The sequence below is a fragment of the Balaenoptera physalus genome (genome assembly GCF_965194825.1).
Source record: "Balaenoptera physalus genome assembly, chromosome: 2".
Classification (NCBI taxonomy): Eukaryota; Metazoa; Chordata; class Mammalia; order Artiodactyla; family Balaenopteridae; genus Balaenoptera; species Balaenoptera physalus.
The window spans coordinates 124019729-124046970 of record NC_138883.1 but is presented as its reverse complement, the minus strand read 5'-3'; the positions used below and the strand labels follow the sequence as shown (position 1 = coordinate 124046970).

Here is a 27242-nt window from a genome sequence, read left to right as displayed (position 1 = left end):
CATATTTGATGAAATTTCCCCAGAAAACAGGACACCTGGAAATCTATTGGTATTGCCAGTTTATGGTCCACTTAAAATGACCCAGAAGTGAATGCTTAAAATAAAATATATATGCCTAAATGCAAAGTAATTCAAGTTATGCATAGTTCAGTGACTAAAACAGAATATAAACTGGATAAACCTTACCCTAAAAGTAATAGGTAGAAGTTACCACATCTAGGAAATCAACACACTATTCACTGAGATCATATCTACTCTTAGAAATATTTGTTAAAACATCTACTGTTTCCTAGAAATTTTTGTTTATTGGTCATTTTTATGACTGAAGGGCAGAAGTCACAGAAACAAGGTTTCTTCATCTACCATTTGAGAAGTTGAATGAAGTATCCTGTAGCAAAAACCCAGCAGCTCCCCTGTACTAACTGCTCCTATTCACTGCTGGCAAAGATGAACTGGCCATGTGAACACCTGAAGCTGTATATTAACATTCACATCTAGAACAAACATAACTGGATTTCAAATACTGCTCTTCTAGTAGGCCTTCACCATGCAACTAAGCAAGAGAGGTACTCTCACCCCTATGAACTCAAACAGCACTTTATTTCCACTTCTGACCAAAAATGACTAAAATGTATCCCTATAAATACATCGTAAACTTCATGACAAAGTATTTAGCTTTTCTGAAACACATCCTGGTATACACTAAATAGCTATTCCCAGATAAGGGCCAAACTGACTACTGAGACTACTGAGTATTAAGAGTATGAAAATAGATTATCAGACAGCCCTAGATTCTAATTTCAGATATTTCACTAAAAGAAGTTAACTGTAAAGTATCTAATAACATTTAAAAAAATCAGTAATGTCATATTTCTTAAACATTTACTCTGTGATAGGCTCTGAACCCACTGACCAACTGCAGGCAACTGAAGAAAAAAAAAATAAACAAAATAAACTATCCTTAAACACCAACATCCCTGTGAGGGCACTTACCACACTCATTGCGTTTCATATGTGTTCCATAAATATCCTTTCTGGACATCACTTAGACACCTAGAACTCTGTCATTCAATGTTTGATCCAAGAGGTGGCAGCTTCCTTTTTATATGTCTTTGTTTCCATCTCGCCACCTGTGTGCCTTCTGAGATCCAAGGGTGAGCTCCCATTTTTGCTTTGAACAGTGTGTGTGGGCACACACACACACATATATACACACACATATATGTATATATATGTATATATAAAAAAAGAAAAAAGAAAATAATTAGCTCAGAAAAATCTATGAAAAGAAAAAAAGGGATGTTTGAAGAACTGGCAAAGTGTATGACTACACCTGCCATTTCTAGCTATTCAGTTTTCACATGTCAAGCCAACCTTTTCTGCCAAGAATAATGTCCTCTGAAAAGTCTATTGAGGCACATTGACTGGATTTCAGAGTGTCCTTTTAAGCTCAAATTTTGAAATCATCATGTTCAGACAAGGTCCTGTGTCATCATAAACCTAGCCAAGGCCTCTGCAATACACTCTTACTTTTTTTCTTTAAACAAGGTTATTTTACCTTGTGGTTTGGTCCACAAAAGGAGTGGTTTGTTTCTGTCCTAAAGGCAGCTAATACGACTTTTAGCCTCGTTCCAACACTACTGGGTAGGATCCACACTGACATTTCAGAAAATTCAGTGACCAAATTCTCTCTTCCTTTGGCATTGCATATGACTGCAAAAGTTTCAAGACCAAAGAAAAAAAAAAAACAAAACACCATGATAACATGCATTGCTTTAAGAAAATACAAATACTGAACATTATTATATTTATGGCCAGTCCCAAGGGAATTAGAATGCAAAGATGAGTAAAACAGAATCTGGCAATGTATTATAAACTGAATACCATGTATCTGAAAATTTCATGATACAGTAGAGGCTTATAACTGACTATGTGCTGAAATCAGTAAAACTTTTATTTGAAATTAATACAATAAAGTTTTTTTTCCTGATCTTTGTAAGATTTTGAAAATTCTAGACAAGTACTACCATTTTCACATAATTCCATAAATTACTTCTACCAGTAAAGACCTATAAAACAAAACATCAGTTTTGTTTACAAAAATTAAAGACTTCTGATCTCACTTATAATGTGGAATCTAATAAATCTGAAGAATAGAACGGTGATTGCTTCCAGGGGCTTAGGGGGTGGGGGAAATAGGGAGATGCTGATCAAAGGTAATAAACTTTCAATTATAAGATGAATAAGTTCTAGGGACCTAATGTACAGCATGGTGACTAGTTAACAATATTATATTGTATACTAAAATTTTGCTAAGATGGTAGATCTTAAATATTCTCACACACACACAAAAAAGAAATGGTAACTATGTAAGGTAATAGACGTGCTAACTAAACTTACTGTGGTAATCTTCTCACTATATATACACATTACAAGACATCATGCTGCATACCTTAAAATTTTACAATGTTATTTATCACTTAGATATCAATGAAGTTGGAAAAAATTACAGGACTTTAAAATTTGACAGGATTACATGATTAAGTAACAATGAGTCTATGAAGGCAGGGAACTATGTCACATCTGACATGCTTTTATACCAAGTCCAGTTTACCTATCACATAAGCACAGAATACCACAAATAACTCAGAAGCATAAAGGTTATTTAAGGTAGTATAACTATTATATCCCAGAATTCTTACTTCAGCTTTAAAAAGTCCCAGAATTCTAATTGAAACTGTAAACCACACTGAAAATATGTATTGCTATGCAATGTGTATATATTTATGGAGTCACAGTTAATAAATGTGAACAGAAAACCAGGAAGTTGTTGTCTAACCATGTTTTAGATGAAACATGTATTCATTTAAATGCAGGAATGCAGGAAAAATTCTTAGGGACATCAAGTATTTACTTCCATGAATGTTTGCAAACTGAGTATACTGGTACATGACCCCAAAGGAACTCTGCAGAAGCTTTGAATTAGCAATCCATAACAAAATACCCACACTTACCTTATACCCAACATGCAATTACATGCATATCTGTGTCCCAAGTTTTCTTAGTATATTTCCCACAATTAAGAGCTCTCAAAAAAAATTCAAGGAAGCTCTAGGCAGAGAAGAATACTATTACCACCAAACAAAAACAGCCATTAGAAATAAGCATCTTGCAGAATCTAGAGCTCTCGTCACTCACCTCTAACTTACAAAAGAGGCCATCTTTAGTTAAGAATATTAGAGAACAAGTCTTCTTCAAATATGCCGTGACCACTCATGTCAAAATCTAAAGGCCATGCATGCCAGCAGATGTATACAAGGATGAATGTCTTCCCTCCAAAAACAGAAAAGAGTACCACAAATTATTTGAAGTTGATCCAGTGAGGAGACCGCTCAGAAAATAAGACTCTTTACATACTCTTGCTCTAAAAACTGAAGGTTGTATGTGTCATATATATCAGGGTCAATTTTATCCTAAGAGAATGGTTTTGTCTACAGTGATCCAGATGCCTGGGGCTCTGATAACCACAGTTCCTTTGTAACATTCACAAACTCTGAAAAAAGTATCACATATGTATTATAAAAATCTCCTAAACCAAGGAAGGCTTGGCTTCTTTTGTTCCTTACCTCATAGTGGTCACTAATCTTAAAAACTACTTTGGGACAGACCATATAAAGTTGGTGCCAGCAACTGTAGTCATTTTGAAGGCCCCTTTTCTTCCAGAGACTATTACTTGAAAGGCCATGATTTAAAAGCTGGAAAAGGAAACACAAATACAACCTCTGCTGATAAACATCGAAGAAGAAGACACAATCAGACTACCAGTCTTAAATTATTAAGGAGTTACTACCAATCTTTAACTGTGGTATTTTACAAGCTAATTCCTACAATCAATAAGGACTCATTTATTGTCTAGTTGAAATCTTAGCTGTAAAGCTTAAAACCTCCTACCTCTTCCGTTTAAAAGTGATTTCATTGTTCCCTAACCAATTCTAACTAGATCTAGATATCTGGCCATTCCTTAACTATTTAACTGGAAGATAATGTCTACTTCTCTGAACACTTTCCATACATCACTAACTGATGCAGCTGGATATAATCATAATTTGTACTTAGGAGTGTCAACTGTCCCTGGCGGTCCAGTGGTTAAGACTCCATGCTTTCAATGCAGGGGGCGCTGGTTCAATCCCTGGTCAGGGAACTAAGATCCTACATGCCACGTGGCACGGCCAAAAAGTAAAATTAAAAAGAAAAAAGTGTCAACTATATTTCAGAGTGTAAGTTATCTTTAAGTAACACAACTTGTCTCAAATATGCAGTCTCCCCAGCTCCCAAGACCCACGCTCTGCCATTCATTTAAAAATTTGTAAGTAAATACTCACTAGTAGGGAATGATGATTACTCCAGGATAGTGTCATCTCTCTGACCGCACAGGCACAGGGCACTGTAAAAAGCTCATCAACTGAGGTAAACTTGCAAGGAAAAGGAGTACCCTCCTATTCCAAATGCTTTGATTGAATGAACAAAGTCTAATTCAACACCACAGTTTCCTTCTATAGATGGCCTTACAAGGCCTTTCATCACATCCCTACTTTCCTTCAAGTATGTATGGCATAGTAAAGTAGAGGGGGCTATGTGTGAATCTTAGATGAACCACTTAACCCCCTGGGTCAAGTTTCATTACGTGTAAAGGTTATTACCTGACACCAGTCAGTGCACAAAGTCAAAGTTATGAAGCTGAAAAAAGTATCACAACCATTTTATCATAAGAATTAAAGAGAAAATTATTTAAATGAGTTGGTTAACAGGATTTACCTAATCCAAAATAACTTCAAGACCAGAAAAATCCCAGTCTTCACCCTGACCTCAAAAATAAAAACAAAAGGCAAAAAAATGTACAACAGTACCTCACAGTTTAATTTATGCATTTATTAGCTAATATTAATGCAGCAGAGGAGACAAAAGCTCACAAACACTCCACACATTTCACAAGACACATTGCAGGAAAAAAAAGTGACTAAGGATCAATAGTATCCTAGGGTCTTGGTGGACGCATTCCTGGGGGAGGTGGACCTTGAAAAGAAAAAGCAAAATTCCATGAGATCATAAAAAAATAGAAAAACATGTAAATATTCAGGGGCCTGGATAGCACCACTGAGAATATGTATACCCACTCACCTCTTATTCCTGGTGGAGGGGGTCTCATTCCTGGAGGGGGCATGCCTATTGGCGTCCCTCGAGTAGGAGGAAGCCCAATTGGTGGGCCCATGGGTGGTCTCATACCAGGTGGAGGAGCCATAATTCCTAGAATGAAAAATGGCAGAAATAAAGGCCTCATAAATCAGCTAAGATGGGCGCATTAAACACAAGATAATATTTAAAGAAATAAGCCTGGTACTAAGTAGAATTGAACAATTTCTCCTTGACCACTGCCATGCTGGCCATCCCAACTCAAAAGAGTCCATAGCCTTTCATTAAAAATCAGTGTCCAAAAGTGGAAAACATATTACAAGTTCCTAGTTAGGTAGTTAGGCTGGGCCTTAATTCAGTATCTTAAGAGTATTTTTCATCATTACTCCTCAAGATGATACAATTTTTTCACAGATCCACACCTATATCTAAGAATCAAATTGTTTTAGTTCTTGTCCATCAATTCCTTACCTGGAGGTGGGGTTGCTCGACCAACAGGTGTAGGTGCAGTCCCGCGCCCTGGTGGATACTGAGTAGGGGCTCCAGCAATACTCGCAGTAGCAGCAACTGCAGCAGCTGCAACAGTGCCTCTTCCCTGTGGGGTCATTACCTGAGAAGGAATGGTTAGAAAGACAGTCAAGGTAAGGCACTTCCTTGCATCATTCAAATACAGAAAATAAGAGGTTGATCACAGACTATTAAACAAAAAATTAAGGCAATTCTGCACTTCTCCTGTTATTCTCATTTAAAAAAATCTTGGCACACTATCACATTCTCCTTTAAACTGAACATGCCCCCTTTTAACCTAATCAGCCCTTTTGCATTTTCTCAACTCCGGTTTATCCATCCATATTCCTCTTCACTCACCAACAGTGGTGAGTTACTATTATCATGGTGGCTTTAATCTACTGCCTTCCTAATGTGCATCTGTACCTCTCTTCCCTCTACAGCATACGCTGCTTACATAGTATAGCATGTACTTTCAGATTTTTCAATCTCCTCAGCCTCAGGTTCTAGGCACTTTCTCCCAATAATATAAAAACTAACGGTTCCTCACCTGTTGGGATGGCCCCCCAACCCCTCGGACAGGGCCTGCTAATCCAGCAGGAGCCTGGGGAATTGGAACACCAGCTGGAACACCTCTGCCGGCTGCCCTACCAACCCCAGGGCCTCCTGCAGCTCCAGCAAGTGGTACCCGAGCAATGCCAGTCTGAAACAAAAAAATTATAGCTTGAAATCAAATGACTTATGAAAGTTATCAATAATCTTATTCCTAAAAAACTACCCTTTTCCCACCATTTTCCCATTATCACCTATGTCATATTAGTTCTGTATTCAAAACAGCATCACAGGAGGCATCCTACAGATTAAATTGTACATTTGTCAAATTGTAAGCCCATATATTTTCACGACCCTACCAAGAGGAAATAAATCACCAACTCCTACCCGTATCTAGGTTGCAGCCAGCATGTAGACTAACCCATCAGAAAACCCTTAATCTCCCAGTATAGACAAGCAAGAACTTACATCAAGTGCCAGGCACGTTTTACTTGACAAAGGCACACTATACTGTGCCTCTGCTGTACCCTGATTTAGCAAATATTTCAAATAATGTGATGTCCTTCCACATTAATGTTCTGTCCTGTCCTACATCTTCCTTACATCTTTGGGGGGTGGTCCCTCCACAGTCATGGAAACCAAGTTCTCCCCACGCAGCAACACCAGACCCAAAACCCGTTTTTCTTCACGCTCTGGCTGCTTAGCATTCTTTGGCCTGTAAATCAGAAGAAAATTTTAGTATGATAAGTTATGGATCACTCACTAACATTTTTATAGATAAGTATCAATGAAGACAATAATTGATGCCCAGATGCTCATGCTCAAACAGTTAATGAGTTATGACAAACAAAACTAGACTCAACTGACATATAAGGGTGAATGGCTCTTTTCCTATCGTACTTCAATCTTCCAGAATGTTCCCTCAATGTTATACTACAGCAAAACTAATTTCTTCTTTGTGAAACACAGATGCAAATAACGTAGCTAGGATTTTTTTTTTAATAGTACTGATTGCAAAACTTGGAATTTTACTTTTTTCTTTCAGTTTTACTGAGATATAATTGACATACAGCACTGTGTAAGTTTAGGGTGTACAGCATAATGACTTACATACTTCATGAAATGATTACCACAATACGTTTAGTGGACATCCAACACGTCTTATAAAAGAAAAAATGTTTTTCCTTGTGATGAAAACTCTTAGGATTTACTCCCATAACAACTTTCATATATAACATACAGCAGTGTTAATCATATTCATCATATTGTACATTACATCCCTTGTACCTAATTATCTTAAAACTGGAAGTTTGTACCTTTTGACCACCTTCATCCAACTCACCCTCCCCCATCCCCTGTCTCTGGTAGCCACAAATCTGATCTCTTTTTCTATGAGTTTCTTTTTGAAGTATAAGCGACCTACAACACTATGTTAGTTTCTGATGCACAACACAGTAATTCAATATTTCTATACATTATAAAATGATCGCCACTGGCTAAGACTTTAAAGACAGGCAAAACTGAAACCTCGAGTTTTCATGTTAAGATGGGATTTAAATCATTTTTTAACTATATAAGTAAATACTGACGACAGACAACTGAAATAAGGGATGGGAACAGCAAGAGGCAATGACGGCATACCAGAAAGTTTTTAATAACAGACACCTGTTTATTCCTGGACTTACCACATACAATATAACCATGGGAAATTTTTTTGAAAACTTTTTTCTAACCTCTGTGATTCTAATTTCTTCATCTGTCAGCAGCAAAAATCATACATGCATGAGGCTTATACTACATACTATAGGTAATGCATTATTTAGGTGAGATTATCCCTGTAATTTACTGAAGGGTGAAACAGAAATTAAGAATATACCTAAAGCATTCATCAAATGTCTTTAGTATTCATCAACATTTTAAGTATTTTTACAAATTCTTTTCAGTAAAAAGGCAGATTATTTAAACAAAAAATTAACATTGAAGCATTCACCATCCTAGAATTTCTGAAATGATCCAACTTTGTATGCAGGAAGAAGACTAAGAATGAATAAAAAGGGAAGGACAGGAATATGTTACTAATTCTATTCAGATTTGAGAAGAACAGACTTATAGCAGGCAGACAAAGGTCATCATCACCTTTCTCTTCATATCTGAAATCCCTAAATGAAGTGGTCAAATTAAATTTTTGGACAGTATATCGTTAACTGTGGAAATAGAAGAAATAAAGCTAATGGTCAAGGGTGATGCCTTGTAAATTCTGCCAAGAGCCTGAAACAAAGCCATCTTGAACGTCTGGAGATATTACAAGCACTGACCCAAATACTCTGAATGAAAAGTCAACTGAATGGAAGTAGAATGTCCCTGGGATCTAGCAAGTGGCATGCTCTTATTGTTAAAGGAAGCTCCCCAATCACAGGTGCAAAGAGGGTGACCTCCTATGGTAAGGCACAAACACACAGAGGTTATTTCTGAAGAAACAGCATGGGCAAATCACAAAGATAAATAAGCAAGGGGGTTAGGGATTGAGACCAAATCAACACTCACCATGAGGATTCAGACAAAACAAGGGGCATGAAAACAGGCTGGCCGAACAATTGCTAGACACAGCCTGAATTATTCTATTCACATCTCAACTCCTCAACCATGAAGAGTAATTGTTATTCTTAAGGTTCCCTCAATCTGAAGGAATGTTGCAGATTAATGTTACCTATCATTTCTCAATTTTCTAAATAAATATAACTTGTTATTTTGATCATACCATACAGTCTTATTCCCAGTTTAGTTCATAATTGTATTTCCAAAATTAAAACAGTAGTGTGGATACAGCTGACTCTTAATACTGGGAGATTCATCCAATTCAGAGATGAGGCCAGGACATTAGACAAGAGACCAGTCCTGTCTTTTCCCTACCTCCTTCAGTTACCCTCACTACTGTTCTGCCTCTCCCTCAGTATCCCACTGCCCAAACCCAAGTGGCCTTACTTGATCTTCCTGAACTCATCACAATCACAGAGGATCAAGTTCATATGCTTGTCAAAGGCCTTAAAGGTGCCAATGAAGATCCGGCCATCTTGCAAGATACATCTCATCCTATAGTCAATGTGCTGCAGCATCTTGCTGCTCTTTCCCACAGTCTGGAAGGAGTAAGAGAAGAGTTAGTCATCAGCTTGTCTGCAGCTACTTTCTAACCCTTTCCTGTTCCTTCTCCACTCCTATACCAATCCAAACCTGGCTTCCTTAACAAAAATATCATGCCTCCATTTCTTTTCTCCATACCTTTAAGATACTAGACCAAATTTGGACCCAGGGCCATTTATACTCCCCTATGGAACCCTCTGCTTCTCAGAATCCCTCCCTATGCAGTTTTCCATTGCCCTAAATATATTTCCTCCCCAATAAAGATTCCCAAACCCAGTTCTCCCTTTTAGTATTCCATCATTTTAATCCCTGTCCTTTCCCCAATTCTAATCCCAAGCCCCACCCTCCTACAGAATACTTTACCCTGTTGGCTATTTCTTTTCCTCTAGACACCTAGCCAAATGGTGGGAAACTCCTATCTCCATCAAAAACTTTGCAACTCCCATCGACCCAATGCAAATACGATGTATCATTTCTCAGTTCCCTTTTAAATGTCTCTGTCCTAGTTCCACCACACCCCACATCCCATATCATTCAGAACTTTGATCAATGTTCCTCAAACTCTTTTTCTTTCATTTTTGTCCCGCTAAGGCACCTTTTAAAAATATTTTCATCCTAATTGCCCACTCCAATGAAACTTTAATATGCAGAAATACTGTATCTATTTACATACTGTGGCCCTTTGGAAGACCACAAACCACTGTAAAATCTAACATTCTTCCCATTCCTCAAAAACTAATTTTCAGTCCCTTTGGATATCTTTCCAGTTAATATATGTTCTTGATTAGCTAAACTTAAACAGAAACACAAAATGGATTAGAATGCTGTATTTCTCTCTACAGACAGCCTTCCTTTGAACCAATCAAGCCTCAAAGCCCCAAACCCCTCCATTTTTCTTTCCCTGCTGATTCCGCCAAGGCCTTTCCCTTGGCTGTGGTTTCGCTGGACCCTCCATTTTTAAAGTAGTCTTTTTATCTATTGAAATCTGACCTCAGAGTCCCCCATCTGCAGGACGGTCCCTTACCACTGGAATTATGACCAAAAACTCTCTTCTGTATTTCCTCACAATGCAAGATTTCTCTTAAGATGTTTCCCAAACCATTATACCACTGTAACAGGACAACAGACATAGGTCTTCACCAGTTGTTATTCCATGAAATGATGCATCATCTCTATAGATTAATTCCATATTAAGAACCCCCAAACACCCCACACTCTGGAAATCTATTATATTGGGCATTTACATTAGCTTCTCACCCCTCTGCCCTAATATACATCTTACCATGATTGCTGCTCCACCAAATCCAATGTCCACAGGGAAGTTTCAGGATCCTTAAGACCTAAGGGAAGGCTACAGATAAAGGTATGATGCAGGTTCTCCTACAAACAACGCAAGCTGGGGCGGAAGCTTCGAATAGTAGATGGAGCCTGCAGAGGAAAGCATGATCTAGCTGCACTGCAATCTACCATGTTTTAAAACAGGTAGACAATTTTGCATGAAAAGCACTATAAGAGACATTCAAAAATATCCCCTCATGCTCTCATACCCACCAAGTAAACACCAAATTTCACTACTCCATCACCTTAACTCCCACATTGTACACACCCAGAGTTAACAGGTGGTTAAATTTAATTTTACACAGAAATTCTTAAATGTTTCAAAAATAAGCTTCATTTTCCATTCCCAAAATGTATTATTTTCTCTTTCCATCCTTATTTAAGGTAGTGTTTCATTCTCTGGTCACAAATTAACACCAAGTCATCTCAACTTCAACATTTTGGTATCCTTAAGTTTCTCCATCTGAGTTAGTCCAAACTTTTGCTCCTTGGCTGAACCACCTAAATGTTTTCTACCTCAGTGTTCCCTTTCCTTAAGCCAAAGTCCCTTCAAAATAAGCTAGGAAATCTCCCTTCACCAAGAACTTAATGTATTATCACATACCTGCTTAAGATGTCCTTTGTTAAAAGGGGACATACAACTACTAAATGCTTACACAGATATACGGTCAACTTTCTTAGTAATCAAAGAATAAGTATTAGAACAATACTCTCATTTTCCCCCAATATACTTAAGAAAATGCTTTGAATAAGTATGAGAACCAAACCTAGCCAAAACTGGTAAAGGGTCTCAAACTAATCATACTCATTTAAAAGGAAACACACAAATTGTTCCTTTTGAATGGGAATTTGGATTTATGCATAAAAGTAACTCAGTATCATAAACAAAATCTGGTATAATTGTACTTTTAACAATGCAAACATTTCCAGTAAGATTGTTGTCTCCACTGTTTTTTCAATAGAGAAAATTTACAAACAGTAAACTGCCTAAGTACATTTAAAATCATCTATTTTAGGATGTGAAAATGAAATCATTTAAATAGTGGTTATGAACTATGGCAACATCAAAACAATAAGGTAAAAGAATGGTGAGGATACCATTATACATGTGGAACTATAACACTAGATTAGAAGAGATCATAATGATATAAAATAAATAGTTCAGTAAGGATGGTAAAATGCAGAGGGGATGTTTCCCTATAATTACCAAAATTTGATGGCAGTTCAATACATTTTTATGAGAACTTGGAGGGTATCAAGTTTTCTAATAAAATAAACTGATCATTACTCAGAATATCTTCCAAGCTTTTTTCTCCACATGCAAACTGCCATGCATCCTTTGTGCAGCTTTTCCTGAAAGTCAATCCTCCCCGCAATAAATGTAGTTTCTAATCCAAATTCACATGAGAAGTTTAAGGCCTATAATTCAGATGTTCTGAATTCTGATAGGATTCTCTATAAAGCAGACTATAAATTCAGGAATACTTGGTATATGTTTGAATCACTACCAATTTCCATTTTTATGATAGCATATCTAAGATTTAAGATCTTCATCAACCCATGGAGACAGGAAGTAAATTAAGTGGTTGTCTAACTAGGGGTGGAAATGGGGAATGAATTAAATGGGCACGAGGGGATCTTACTTGGGTAATGGAAAATACTAAGAGAATGTGTTGCATTGACTGCAAAATTCCGTAAATTTACTAAAAAGCACTTGTTTGTAACTGGGTAAATTCTATGGTATAGGAACTATACACCAAGAAAGCTGTTTTTAAAAAGTGAACTGTCTGGACTTTCAAATAATGGTCAAAATCCATAGTAAGATTACTGTTTACACTGCCATTAGTGCCCTCAAAGAAAAAAAACACAGCTAAACGTTCAACAAGACACTACTACTGAAGCTCACTCCCTTACCAACAATGGAGACGTGCTACCGGACAATGAGCCACAAGACAGTGATTATTAGGAAAAAAAAGGATGTAGCTGGATGTAGCTTTTCAAAACTTCATTTAAAGGGAAGAAATGTAATCACAAAAAGGTTTCAGATGTAAAGATTAATATAATGGAAACCAGTATCAAATGTGCATTTAAGGTGGGAATTTGTAGTCACCTCTCCAGTAAAAGTTTAAAATTCAGAGACAGGGCTTTTACCTTCAAGTGCCAAACAGATTTTAGAGTTGAGATTTCCCAATCCAACCCGTTTCAAATGTTTTATCCCGCTTGGCCTTTCAGTGAACACATACCTCATCAGCCCTAGTTCATAGAGTTTAGCTATTAAGAGATCAACAAATGCAAACAAGATTTCCTGGTATAGTGGATCAGAACAAAAAAGGAAGGCCAGTCAGGCATGCGTCTGTCCATCTAACCTGTTTGAGGTTCCAAACCCCTCCCATACCCACTATCTTGTTACCCAGTTATCAAGTATAAAAATGCATCTGGTGATTTGAGTCATGGACTAAAGAACTGGAGACCTCAGAACTGGGGATGTAATATGTATAAAATAATTTGCATAATAGGAGATACACATTTCACTCAGAATAGGGGTTGACTGACTGGGGAGGTTAAGAAAGGCTTCCCTTAATGAAAGGGACTTGAAATTTAGGAACAATTATCTCTCGTCCCTGAATTTAGCAGACCATAATCATGAACTCTTGTAAGGGAAAGGAGATATATCACTTTGTAGAATGATTAAATGTATCTCCACAGTAAAGGAGAACAAAATGCTTTATGAGGAAGAAAACAAGAGCAGCAATATCACACTGCATTAAGGAATTAGCAGTTACAGTAAATCTCCTGATGAAAGTGCACATAAGCAAAAAAATGGCCCCGAGACCTTGACCAAAAACATCCTGGGATTCCTCAGAGGAGGAAGTTCTCAAACTTTTGAAACGTGTGGAGTTTGAAATGATTAAACTACATAAATATGTAAAGCTTCCTTAAATCAAAGGATATGATGGTCAGACTTGGCCAAGCAACATGTAAGAAATGAGAAGTCTCAGAATAATGGTAATGTCTTAGTGTTCATTCTCCTGGTTAAATAACAGACCCTTCACAGAAAAAAAAAATGCAAAAAGTCTAACATGAGAAAACACAAATAAGTGGAAACTATTAATCCACAAAGCAATGCCATTTAAACCAGAGGAAAACAAGTTTTCCCTTTTTGAAACTATTTATCAAAGGGAAAAAAAAGACAACAAAGGTAGTACTAAGAAATTATCACTCTAGCAAGTATTCTTGATGGCAATCAAGAATACTGATTAAAAAAAAAAAAAAAAAGAATACTGCTTGAATACTGCTTATAATGCTGTTAGAAAGCAACATAACAAAACATTTAAGAATCATACTAGTATTTATACCCTAAGCCCAAAATTGGATCCTTACCCTAATAAATTAAAAATACCAAATATATCTTAAAAATATAGAACTAAAATTCATAACAGCATAGCAAACTAGGGGAAAAAAACACAAGTACAAAGGAAAAGTAAATCATGAATGGACCATCATTTATTCATTACAAATGATAATTGTGACTACTTTGTAATAAAATGAAGGAACATTAATGATATACATGTAAGTGGAATAGTTTAAAAGCACGATTACAATTAACTACATTTTCAAAAGAAAAGCAGAAGGGCAAAATGAAAGAAAATTCAACCTCATGCTGCTGCCGTTGAAACATGGGTATTTAAAGTCTGTGGTTTACTTTCCCATTTTTCTTGGCTATCACTCACATGATTTAGATTTTTATAATGAAAAAGAAAACATATCAACTGTTAAAATGCCTTTACCCATTTACATGTATAGCAGACTTTAGCACTAGTCTCAGACCTGACCCTTATCCCAGAAATTCATCTGGTTCTCTACCCTGGAATATTTACTTCATATACTCTCCTTCTACAACCCCTTTCCCTCCACCACATTGTATATTATCACCACTCCCTTACTGGCTCCACCTTAGTGTTTTCATCTTTGAAAGTGGTTCTCTAAGAGAGTAAGAGAGAGATTAGCCAACTTTTTCTTTTAAAGGGAAAGATAATAAATATTGTAGGCTTTGCCTGCCATTCAGTCTGTCACAAATACTCCCATCTGCCACTGTACTGCCAATAACAGCCACAGGCCATACATAAATAAATAGACATGGCTGTGTGCCAATAAATTTGCAAAAACAGGCAATAAATGGGCCAGATACTGTACCAACTCCTGCTCTATAACAATCCTAGTACCTAGTACTGTTTAGATGAAACGAGCACTTGAAACTCAGAAAATTGGATGGCCCTACTTACAGATCATAATGTATAATTTAAATATTACTTTACTCAGGAACTTACAAGAGTATGTAAACTGCACTGAGTAGCCAGAAAATTCTTGGTTAAAATTAGTCAATTATGCACACTTACTCATTTAAAAATGCCCTTACTCTGGGGAACAGCTGAGGACAATGATCAGATTCTATTGCCTGAAATCAATTCCACTGTCTTGCAATCAAATCCAATCAATTACTGGAGAATGCTGGGTAAAGGATTCAGCTGGGGAGGGTTTTCCCTTTGCTTTAAAATTCGAAATGATGGCCGTAAACAGGCCTAATTAATTTGAGTTGAGGGGTTATATTTCAAAATGGAAATAAAGAAAATCTAGAAGAAAACTCATCTATAAACCCCTTTCCTCTCGTGGTTTCTAAAAAGTATATATTAAACCCTTTGGATTGAGATCTTAATTTTTAAAAAGTCGGAAAGGAAAAATAAAGTATTAAATCAAAATTAATAGCGTTTTCCTAAAAATCTAAGCAACCAACACAAGAAGACATATTGTAAATAAATCTACGTAACATTGAAAAATCATAGATTAATAGCTTTATTACATTGTCAGCTGATTCGAACACATTGGTAAAAAACGGTAAGAAAAAGATAAAACAAAAAAATAATTAGTAAATAAGCATGGGAAATACTTAGCTTCTCATTTGCTAATGGATGTGTGTATTTATAATTCAATAGAAACAAATTATATATAATTAACATAAGCAATGAAGATGAAAGTGTAACTGACACTATATTTTTTCATGATAATGAAGACTAATAATTCATAATACAATTCAGAAAATGTACCTTAATTTCAAATTCCTTGCCTCAATTTATTTTTACATCTGCATATCCAAGGAAATGATCCTATCTAAAGTTTTATTCAAAGCAATTCACTGAAGTTTTATTTCAAACTATCAGCAGAAAAAATGAAGTCTCTCACAAAAAGAAATTATAAAACATATTAGCAGGATATTCAGCAGCTATTTATAATGAAATATTTTTCATATGTTAACTTGAAAATCAGTACAAGTTAAATATGAATAAAACTACCTAAAAAGCAAGGACTATACAATGTCTGGAAAGTAATACATGACAAGTGTTAGGGTAAAAGCATTAAGATCCTGCTTTTACTTTTTTAAACTTTCTGCTATGTGTTTATTTGTATGAAGCCTTTAAGAAAAAAAATTTCTTTGGACATATCCCAAATAATTAAATGACCTCCAAACACCCTACCCTTTAATTAGTTCTTTATTCTTGATCATGACTGCATCGACTCTAACCTGTTTTGTTTTGTTTTGTTTTCTCTCTTGGAATCAGCTACCTGGGTGTTCCAATACTGCTTTAACCACCTCTTGGTGTCTCAGCTAAGAATGCCTGTCTCAGTTCCGCCTGGAAATCCACCACAGGTACTTGCTGCTGCTGCTGCTGAGATCGCCTTGGATACAGGTGACACCTATGACAAGAGCACAATACACATAAATGAAAAGATATTTTCCTATATAGATAACAATGTGAAAGAAAACACAGAGACCCTTACATTTAAGGAGATCCTCATTTAGGGTCAGAGCATGCCATTACCTTATGAAGAAAGTATAAAACAGGAGACTCCACACAGAGTTACTGGGACTGAGGGATACTTACCCTCTTTGGGGATACTAGCAAGGAACTTAAAAAAAAAAGAGCTCTTTTTGTTTAAAATGCCCTGTGAAAGTACCGTCAGTATAATATCCACTACTTACTTTCCAATCTGGAAACAATTCTTTAACCCCCAAGGAGGGAGGTGGGCATTTGTTAAGGCATTTCCAGTGAGACATTAAGGCTGTCATTCATGCTGACAAGAAGTCACTACCTAAAACAAAGAACTTCCAGGGCCCAGGCTATTTAAGCTCTTAAACTATGTAAACAACCATCTATTAGTCATCAGGGAATTCTGGAAAAAAATGCTCAACATATTCCTACCTATCAGTCATCTGGCTGTGAATCTGATCCTGAGGATAAGAGATGCAGGAGGTTACACAGTTGCTGGCTAATAATACAAGCACGAAAAAAAAAAAAAAAATCACCAGCCAATTCTGCCCTTGTTGATAAGTATATATATATGAAAATATTCAACAGCAGCTGGATTTGAAAATGGGACTGTGATAAAAGGTTTTCCACTATTTTCTGTAGTTTTTAAATAACATTTTTAACATTCTGTTATATAATAAAGAATTAGGCTGGACTTTGTCCATGGTTCCTAGGAGGTAACCTCTAATCGTCTGAGTTTAACAAGTGATAGCAGTATCTTTGTTATTCATGGTGGGCCTCTGGGATCACACCAAAGTTAATGTTAACTAGATGACTCAGGATTAAAGCTGGGCTTAGAGAATATCAATACTGCTTACCTGTTCCTATAATCCACTCACAAAGTGGATAAAGGTGGCTGGGGAAATTACACTATTTTCCTAACTCAAAACTCCCCTCAGATTCTTCCCCTAGTGCAGCATCTTCTAGTATTTTTACATAATATACATAACAGACATCAGGAAAATGAAGTTATTTCTTCTTCAAAAGCAACAAAATATTTCCATAGATATTGACAAACTAATGACACCTAAAGCAGTCTTTTACAAGATTAGGACATGATAATCTGTTATACTGGTCCACATTGATGCTGCACTGGATAAAGGCTCTAATAAAATATAACAAATATGATAGAACCTTCACCCACTAACAAAGATCCTCCCCCAAGAAATCCCCTCCACCCATACCTCCACCAATCTCTAAACTACATCAAGATATTTCTAGAGAGCCTGGGGAGGAAAAAATGGCACTTTTAAAAACTCTGAAGTTACAAGAGACTGAAGGGGAAAAATGACATTACCATATAAAAGAAAATAAGCAAATGCCTATTATAAAGGACAAACTACATAAAATATTCATTCTTAAATATTCCTTTTCAAAGTAATTTCCAAAACGAAAATGTAACAAAGAATAATGAACTATGAAGAATAAGTAAAATAAACATGGGAAAATGGAGAAATCTTTCGCCTCACCAATAATTTTAAATGTGCAAATATACTGAAATTTTTCCACATATAAAATGAACAAGTAACAAAAATAAGACACAAAATGTTACCCACTTTTTACAACAATTTCTGTAAAAAGCTTTATATTTGAAGTGAAATAAAATACAAATAAATATTAATAACTACAGCTGACCCTTGAACATGGGTTTGAATTGCGTGGGTCTACTTATATGTTGAGATTTTTTCCAATAAATATATTGGAAAAGTTTTTGGAGATTTGTGACAATTTGAAAAAACTTGCAGACAAACCACAGAGGATAGAAATATCAAAAAAAGAAAAAGTTAGGTATGTCATGAATGCATAAAATATATGTAGATATACATTTAACATAAAAATATGTGTTAATCAACTGTTTATCTTATCAGTAAGGCTTCTGGTCAACAGCAGGCTATTAGTTAAATTTGGGGGGACTCAAAAGATATATGGGGATTTTTGCCTATGTGGGGGGTTGCACCCCAACTCCCTTGTTATTCAAGGGACAACTGTAATATTAATTTTCAGATTGACTGCTCTTACCTTCATTGTGATAACTAAGAAAAGCAAACAACCTAAATATCCATAAGTAAGCTAATGATAAATGTAACTATGTTATTACAGCACCCATACTCTGCAATTTGTAAAATAAGGTAGATTTATATGCACTGACATGGAAAGATCCCCAAGGCACATTGTTACAGAATAAATCTCATGTATGTAAACAAACAAATCACAAAGATGCCTCCCCTCACCCCATGTGTGTACGCATGAATGCATAGGAAAAGGTTTGAAACAATAGAGATCAAAGTACCTGAGGATTATATCTGGAGAGAGAAGAGGAATGGACTAGTGGTATACTGAAGTAGGCACTCACTTTTTATCTCAAAATTATGTGTTAAGAAGAGATTATATTCATATATTACTAATACTTATAATTTTGAAAAATAACAGCTTTAGGAAAGAAAAATGATGTTACCCACAGATACTGTCAAGATTTGTGGTAATGACAAAATGCACATAACTGTAGACTCAATATATACCATGTCATTAGAAATGTTAATATATTTTTAATTGAAATGTCCCTTCTAGAAACACATATGCATATCCTAAATAAATGAAGGGAAAAAATGTATACAAGTTTTTAACTGGATAAATGTACTAACTAAAAATAAAATTCTGAATATTGCAAAGCAAGCATGAATACATAAATTAACATCCCTTCAAAGCACAGAACATTTTGCAAGCACAGAAAAAGTGACTTAGTAACAACATAAATACAGCAGAAATAATTTTAATATAAATATGTTGAAGGATGTAGAATTTTATGAAGATACCACTCACCCACACATATATGGAAAAAAGGGAAATACGTATTACTAAAATTTTAACAAAAGTTGAGTTAAGTTAGGATGGCACGGTTAAGGATGATTTAACTGCTTTTCTGCTATATCGATATAACATGCACAAGCTTCTTTCATTAATTAAATTCATTTCAAGCCCCTGATCACAGGATACTTTGTTCCAATTTGAAAATGCCCTAAATTGGTTCTCAACGCTGACTGTACTCACTCCTGGTTGCTCAGTGAGGCTGTTCTTCTCCGTTTGACTTGGACTTCTACCTCTGGTACGTGCTGTTCTGTGGTCCGTCTCAGGTGTAAACGGTCCCTGAAGCAAAAAGAGGATTTGTTTTATACACTTCATCAATTTTTGAAATAACCATTTCTTTAAAGATTATAGGGACTTCCCTGGTGGTCCAGTGGTTAAGAATTTGCCTTCCAATGCAGGGGACGCAGGTTCAATCCCTGGTCGGGGAACTAAGATCCCATGTGCCGCAACTAAGACCCGACGCAGCCAAATAAATAAATAAATAAAGATTATATTCAGAACTGTATTTAGTATGATGGGCGTTTTTAAACTCCATCTAATTAACCTAGTTAAATCTAATTAAAACACGGTAGAGTGATGTATGTCAATTATATCTCAATAAAACTGAAAAGAAAAAAAAGTAAAATTGAAATCTTAGAATATCTTTATCCACCAATAGTCAAAAATCTATCCTAAAACCACTTTCTCCCTTTAGCATCCCTTTGACCTCAGAAAACTTGGAAGAAAAACTATCAAAAAATTAAGCAAAATTGTGTATTCCTACATATATTCACACATACAGATATAAAACTATACACTTACAGAGATACATTTATATACAGGCATACTACCCATACCTACATATCCCTGAAAAAATAACAACGTTGATTCTAAAAATGGTTTGAAAAATATTTACTATGATAGATCATTTCGTATAGTGGAATAACGAATAAAATTTAAATTTCAAAATGTCTAAGCAACCTCTTGTGCAAATGCTTCTTAGGATTTGCAAAACAAGAAATTTTAAAACTGTTTAAAAAAAAGAAACATAGCCACTGACATTATAATCTGCAGAACAGTGCACAAAATGTCTGCTCAAGGGATCTGAACATGAAATCTACGTGGGTCATCCAGATTAGAAACTACAGGAACCACTCATGAAATTGAAATTTTAAAATGTCAAATCAGAAAGGAGAGAAAGGCATTTTACACAAGTCATGCAATGTAATTTTTCAAAGGCAGAATTCAAAGGACACATCCCAAAAGATAATTCCCTGAACCTGTGCTTTTAGAATTCATGTTTAGATTATGCCAAGTAACCAAAATAGCCTACCAATGACCCCAAATTGTTTTCTTGCTTCAAAAACTTCAATGTTCTAATCAAGCAGTAGAAAAGACCATTTTTAAAAAAATCACATATCAGATTTTTAAATGGTAAAAGTACTGTAAATACTTTGCTAATTTCCTTGACCTTTGATTAGACAATGTGACAACACCTAAAGTACCTAATGAGAAAGAAATCCATAAATAGGATTTCATCAAAAGTGAACATTTCAGAAAATTAGCATTTAAGGAAATAAAATGTTGTTATATGTACATAATGTTAATTTTTTGCTCCAAAATCACTTTCATTAAAAAAAATACTAATCTGGAAATGCACTGAAAAGAAAATGTGATGAGATCACACAATATTTTTCCTAACGGCCTAATATTCTATCAAATATTTAGGATGCCTTACACCTCTCCCCCCAAAAAAACCTCAATTATAAACGGCCTAATATTCTATCAAATATTTAGGATGCCTTACACCTCTCCCCCCAAAAAAACCTCAATTATAAACGGCCTAATATTCTATCAAATATTTAGGATGCCTTACACCTCTCCCCCCAAAAAAACCTCAATTATAAACTCAATGACTAGGACCTCAAGAATGAGAAATAAAAATAAAAAACACAAATATAATGTGAGGTAATCCCAGTCTGTGATCTTCCAACAAATATAAGACGATCAATGTCTCCAAAAAAACCCTATAGAATCATCAAAAAGAATTCTGAGCCACCCAGCATTCAGGAATCAGAAAATAAACTTCTCTGCCAAACCTTTATTAGTGAAGGATGCGGCCTTAACCATCAACAACTCTTGCTCAACGTACCTTGCTTTAGAAAGCAACACACAGTCCTTCGACTAAGTGTCTTTGCTCTAAACTTCAGAAAGCATTCACACTCCCTCCCCATCCTCAAAAAGCCGTGGTACTATGCCAAATATTCACAAGGCAGGAGAGAGACCTTCAAACTTCAGCTCTTTCCACAGGGGCCGCCATATTGAGGTCCTGAGCCCGACGGCAAGACTACAAAATGGCGGACCAGGAATGATGCACACTCATCTTGCAAAGGGCCAAATGATCAGAAGTTCATATTTGAAGCACTATCTTCCTACAAGCAGAAAAAAATAGGTGCAAATCATAAGTATCGCAAAATACCAGACTCCTGCTATTTTTCAAACTACTCGAAAATAGTTCCAGAACAAAGCTACCCAGGCTTCTGAATTTATATTTTCCTTAATTACATTCTAACTCAGCACACAAACAGGCGTACTGTTTATGATGCACGAGAAAAAAAAGAAAAAAGGCAAGCCCATCAAAATCCTGCAAAGAAAGTCCTTAAAAAAATCCCCCCAAAAGTCAAAGTAGTGGAATACATAATACGGGAATAGTTACTTTGTTAATTATCCTTTCCCAGCAAATATTCACAGCAGCTCCAACTTCAAAAATGATGGAACGAAACCATTAATTTAAAAATCCTATTAAGGGCAAGAATTCACTAATCCCACATACACCCACATTCTACTTTTCTCTCTCCAGTCCTCCTTGAGCAAGCACAACTCAGCCCTCAGTTCCTAGGAGCCCTGGAGGAGCTGCGACCCCCTGATTTAAGGAAAGTTATCTATAAAGATGACATCACCAATGGAATATCCAGCGATGAAGAAATACGACAGACACTTAAAAGAGATGCAGTTGTGGAATTATATAACCTGGAAAGTTGAAATCAGAGGTTATAGGAACGGGAGTTGTCTAAAGGGATACTGAAGCCACCTGAATGTGGCGAACAGTTAAGATTGTTCACAATACAACCTAGGGAGAATCTACAAAAATGGAAAAGCACCTGCACCGGTGATGGAGGCTGTCTTAAGTAGCACAGTAAAATCCCGGAATGCCCTCACCTCTCTTGGCCTCCAGGCCCCCGCCTCTCCCTTAAGCGTGACAGAAAACCAGGGGCACAGTGCGGCTACCCTGCCATTCCAGGCAGGCACAGAATGTACAAATTGCCCCCTGTATAAATCTCTGGTCTCCCCACCTTCCCCACGCCACTACGGCACTGCAGGGAAATGGTGGAATGCCAGGCAGAGGCTGAGCAAACCTGTCTCCTTCCTCCCCTCCCCCTACCCCCACTGCAGCACAGTAAGGAAGAAAACAGGGATTGGGCACACAGGCGAAGGAGGTGGCTGGCCGCCCCACACAGCAAAGGCTGCGCAAACCCCGTCCCCCGCAGCATGCCCCACTGCAGGGGGGAGGTGGTGTCGTCGCTGCTGCGCCTGCGCACCCTGAACCCACACCTTCCCTACTGCGGCATTAGGACGCGGCAGCCGCCCACCCAGGCCCACCTCCTCTACCTAGCGCGTCGCTTTGCAGAGGGTGCGGCTGACACCCCTGCCAGGCAGAAGTGGCACAGCTGCCCCTCCCACACTGCGGCACTGGGGGGGAGGGGCAGCACCCCCCCACCCCTCGCGCCTGCGCAGACCCGTACAGCTGCGGCAGCAGCCATCTTCGCGGAGCTGCACAATGGCAGTGACGTGACACCGACCCCCGCGCACTCCCGGGCTGGCCTTCGAAATTTTCATTCCAAACGCAGGGAAAACCTATGCGAACGACAGACACCCCTACGTGTCACATCCCAGAACGTGGCAGGTCCCCCGCAAGAAGCACTAAACAGGCTGTGGACATCACATCCCTCATCTTACACCAAACCCACAAATGGGAGAAATATAAAGGAGTTAAGTATATAACGACCGGACATTTCTGCAGCCACCCCTTCAGTTGAGGCGCAGGGTAGGAGTTTCGCCACAGTATTCAAATTCTAAGAGCACCACCAGTCACACAAAATTGAACGTTCTCTCTTTTCTTCAAACGAATGGCCTCCTCCAACTGCCCGCCCCCGCCCCTGCCCCTCCCCCTCCACCCCCTCTACCACTGCCCAGAGGGCCACTCTGCGAGACCCGCAGCCCTGTCACGGCCCCACCACCACCCTGCGGCCCCCGTCATCGCTGTCACCCCGCCGTCCCCACACACCGTGGCAACACAGGCCACCCCACCACACTCCCGCCACCCCCTCCAATCAACCCCGCCACAGCCACCGCGGTCACCCTGCCGCCTCCTCCAATCACCCCCGCCACAGCCACCGCGGTCACCCCGCCGCCTCCTCCAATCACCCCCGCCACAGCCATCGCGGTCACCCCGCCGCCCCCTTCATATCAGTGCCATAGGAGGCACCCCAACCACCCCCTCCCACTACTGCCACACACCACTGCCTCCGCGGACACAGTACCTGCTGCCCCTTGGCCAGTACTGCGGCCCCACTGACCCCACCCCGTGTACCCTCCCCCACCTCACACACCGCGGTGGCCACCGCGATGTACCCTCGCCACCCGCAGTCACGGCCTTGGACCTCAAGGACAAAGGGCCACCCTAGAGGGGGTCTGAGGGGACGCGACAGGATGGTGCAGACGCGCCAAGACCTGACAAGACGCGGACAGAATACCCCCGAGGAGGGTCAGCCCAGCCCCAAGCCTCCAGAAGGTGTCCTATCCGGCCTCCGGACAAAGAACTTGAGGGCCCAGATCCCCAGTAAATACTGAAATACTTCTAGTTCTGGAAGCCTGGGATATCATGCAAACAAAAATGTTTCCCATGCTGCCTCTGAGGGAAGACACCACACAGCTGACCTGGCCCGCTCCATCGCGCCGCTGGCCGCTCCTCAGAACACACCGTTAGGCATCTCCGGCAGCAGCTCCACTCTACGCGGCCTTTGCCGGGGCGGCACCAAGAAATACGCCGGCTCTGCCTGCGCGTGCGCGGCAACCCCCTCACCACCGGGCCTTGGGCACGCATGCGCGTCTGTTTGCCGCAGTAGCGAGGTGCCGCAGCCCTGCAGGTGCCCCGGCGCCCTACCTGACAGGAAAAACTGGGGGATGGTATCTTCCAGACCCCAGGTGATCAAAGCACGGGGGCCTTAGGGGTGGGGGGACTCCAGGAGCCACCACCAGCCTGCAGTTAATGGCTCTTAGAGTCGCACTAAATGTTACAGTGGTACTTCCACCCAGGGGAGTGGGAATTATTTATTTTTTGTGAACTTTATAAAGTCCGTACCTTTTTCAGATTTCCTTAGGTTTTTCCCCAGTGTCCTTTTCCTGTTGAAAGGTAACACAAATATTATGTTCAGTAGTCATGTTTCTTTAAACTCCTCTTGGCTGTGACAGTTTAGCTTTTTTTGGTTTTGTTTTTTAACTTTTACCATGTTTATATTTTTACAGTGATCATTAATTACTTTAGGAATTAAAAATAAGTATTATTAAGATAAAACAAAATTAAACTTCACTCTAAGCTCTAGTGTACTTGACTGTCAGTTTCCTGACTCATCTTCACCCTTTTCTAACCTGCTCTTTCTGACGAGTCTGACTACTCTCCTAATTTCTTGGCTGCTCTATAGTATTAAGAAGCTGCCTTTGGATGCCGGGAAAGGCATGATAGGATCCCTGACCTTACAGACGATCTAGAGACAGCAGCCATTTTGGCTCACTCATTTATTGAAAGCGAATATTTTAAATCAGTTTATAGACCTGGTGAGCATATCCTGCAATTTGGTAGTGAATATACAGAAAAGGAGACTTCCCAGCAAACTATGATATAAGGACTGTGCAGCTAGAACCTGATGTCTCCCAACCATTCCTTTTTGTAAAAAAAAAAAAAAAAAAGAAGAAGTCGAGACATCCCAATTCAAGCACTCAAAGATATGAGGTTAAAGAACATAAAATCTGGACTAAAACTATTCTGTATACAACTGAAGCTGGAGTCTGCAAAAACCAATCTGAACTACATTACACCGTATACAAAAATTAACTCAAAATGGATCAAAGACTTAAATGTAAGAGTAAAATGTAAATCTCTTGGAGGAAACAAATGTAAATTTGTGTGACCTCGACTTAAGCAATGCTTTCTTAGATATGACATCAAATGCACAAGCAACCACAAAAAAAAGAAGATAAATTGGACTTCATCCCAAGTACATGAAAGTTTTTGCTTCAAAGGTCACTATTAAGAAAATGAAAAGACAACCAGAATAATAGTAAAAAAAAAAATTTGCAAATCATATACTAGCTGATAAAGGAAGACTTACAATTCAACACTAAAAAGACAAAAAAAAAAATTTTAATGGACAAAGGATTTGAATTAGATAATTCACCAAAAACTGGCAAACAAATGGCCAATCAGCACATGAAAAGATGCTCAGCATCATCAGTCTTTAGGGAAATGCAAATGAATAGCTCGTTGAGATGCCACTTCACACTCACTAGGAGGGCTATAATCAAAAAGACAATAACACATGTTAAGGAGGATGTGGAGAAATTGGAACCTTCTAACACTGCTCATAGGAATGTAAAGTAGTGTAGTCATACAGGAAAAGAGTTTGGGAGTACCTAAAAATTTAACCATAAAGTTACCCTATGACCCCCCACAGTTCTACTCCTAAGTATATAACCCAAAATAAATGAAAACATACATCTGTGCAAAAACTTGTACATGAATTTTCATAGCAACCCTGCTATAACAGTCAAAAGTGGAAACAACCGAAATGTCTATCAACTGATAAATGGATAAACAAAATATGTGGTATGGCATAACTGTACAATGGAATAGCGTTTGTCCATTAAAAGGAATGAAGTATTATTCACGCTACAAAATGGATAAACCCTGAATATGCTAAGTGAAAGGCCATATTTTTTATGAGCCCATTAAATGAATTGTTCAAAATAGGCAAATCCATAGAGTCAGAAAGCTGATTAGCGATTGTCAGGAAATGGGAGAAGGGCAAATGGAGATTGACTGCTAGTGGTTACAGTGTTTCCTTACAGAATGATGAAATGTTCTGGAGTTAGATAGTAGGGATGATTGTAAAACATTGGGAATATATTAAAAAGTACTGAATTGTGCAATTTTTAAGAAGTAGGTTTTCTGGTATGTGCATTATAAATCAATTTTTTTTTTTTTTAAATCCCAATTGAGGGACATTCTACAAAATACCTGACTAGTAATCCCCAAAACTGTCAAGGGCATCAAAAACAAAGGCTGAGAAACTTTCTGAGTCTTGTCACAACCAAGAAGAGCCTTGAGACAGAAGTACTAAATGTAATGTATTATCCTGAATGAGATCCTGGACATTATGGAGAAACTGAGGACATGAATAAAGTATGAAATTCTGTTAATAATAATGTACCAATATTGGTTCATTATTGTAACAAATGTACGATACTAATGTAAGAAAGACATTGATAATAGGGGAATATATGTATGAGGTACAGGGGAACTCTCTGTACTACCTTCAAAATAATTACGTAAATATAAAACTACTCTGAAATTAAAGTTGATTAAGGGAATAAAACTGATCAGAAAATGATATACAAAAATATCTTAACATGACTGCCTATAAAGGAGAAGAAGGCTCACAGACAAGGGTAGAAGGGAGACATCCCACTGAA

At 37.9% G+C, this 27242-nt stretch overlaps 2 protein-coding genes across 7 annotated transcripts; both read right to left on the bottom strand.

Moving 5' to 3' along the window:
• Window positions 1–4908: 4908 nt before the first annotated feature.
• Window positions 4909–10807, bottom strand: SNRPN (small nuclear ribonucleoprotein polypeptide N). Its single transcript, XM_082450790.1, has 7 exons — window positions 10670–10807; window positions 9232–9383; window positions 6853–6964; window positions 6248–6400; window positions 5662–5800; window positions 5179–5304; window positions 4909–5073 (listed from the first exon to the last, which is right to left on the bottom strand). The coding sequence occupies exons 1-7, from the start codon at window positions 10670–10672 to the stop codon at window positions 5036–5038; spliced, it is 723 nt and encodes a 240-aa protein (XP_082306916.1). The 5' UTR covers window positions 10673–10807; the 3' UTR covers window positions 4909–5035.
• On the bottom strand, window positions 10679–24587 carry SNURF (SNRPN upstream open reading frame). 6 transcript variants are annotated; one of them, XM_082450799.1, is made up of 4 exons: window positions 24432–24587; window positions 19638–19733; window positions 16345–16476; window positions 10679–10815 (listed from the first exon to the last, which is right to left on the bottom strand). In XM_082450799.1, the coding sequence occupies exons 1-3, from the start codon at window positions 24443–24445 to the stop codon at window positions 16365–16367; spliced, it is 222 nt and encodes a 73-aa protein (XP_082306925.1). In that variant the 5' UTR covers window positions 24446–24587; the 3' UTR covers window positions 10679–10815; window positions 16345–16364. The 6 variants fall into 6 exon arrangements, 3 of the variants coding, with proteins under 3 accessions (XP_082306925.1, XP_082306927.1, XP_082306926.1); XR_014260873.1 differs by having other exon boundaries at window positions 10683–10818; window positions 16312–16476; XR_014260874.1 differs by lacking the exon at window positions 10679–10815 and adding an exon at window positions 14208–15591 and having other exon boundaries at window positions 16304–16476.
• Window positions 24588–27242: the final 2655 nt, after the last annotated feature.

What these genes read in the sequence shown, in the direction of transcription:
- SNRPN (XM_082450790.1), bottom strand. An exon ending in GATGAGTTCAGGAAGATCAA is followed by an intron (nt 6,965 to 9,231) that starts GTAAGGCCACTT and finishes TCTGATTTACAG; the next exon opens with GCCAAAGAATGCTAAGCAGC. An exon ending in TTGGGGGGCCATCCCAACAG is followed by an intron (nt 5,801 to 6,247) that starts GTGAGGAACCGT and finishes ATTCCTTCTCAG; the next exon opens with GTAATGACCCCACAGGGAAG.
- SNURF (XM_082450799.1), bottom strand. An exon ending in GCCTCACTGAGCAACCAGGA is followed by an intron (nt 16,477 to 19,637) that starts GTGAGTACAGTC and finishes CTCTTGTCATAG; the next exon opens with GTGTCACCTGTATCCAAGGC.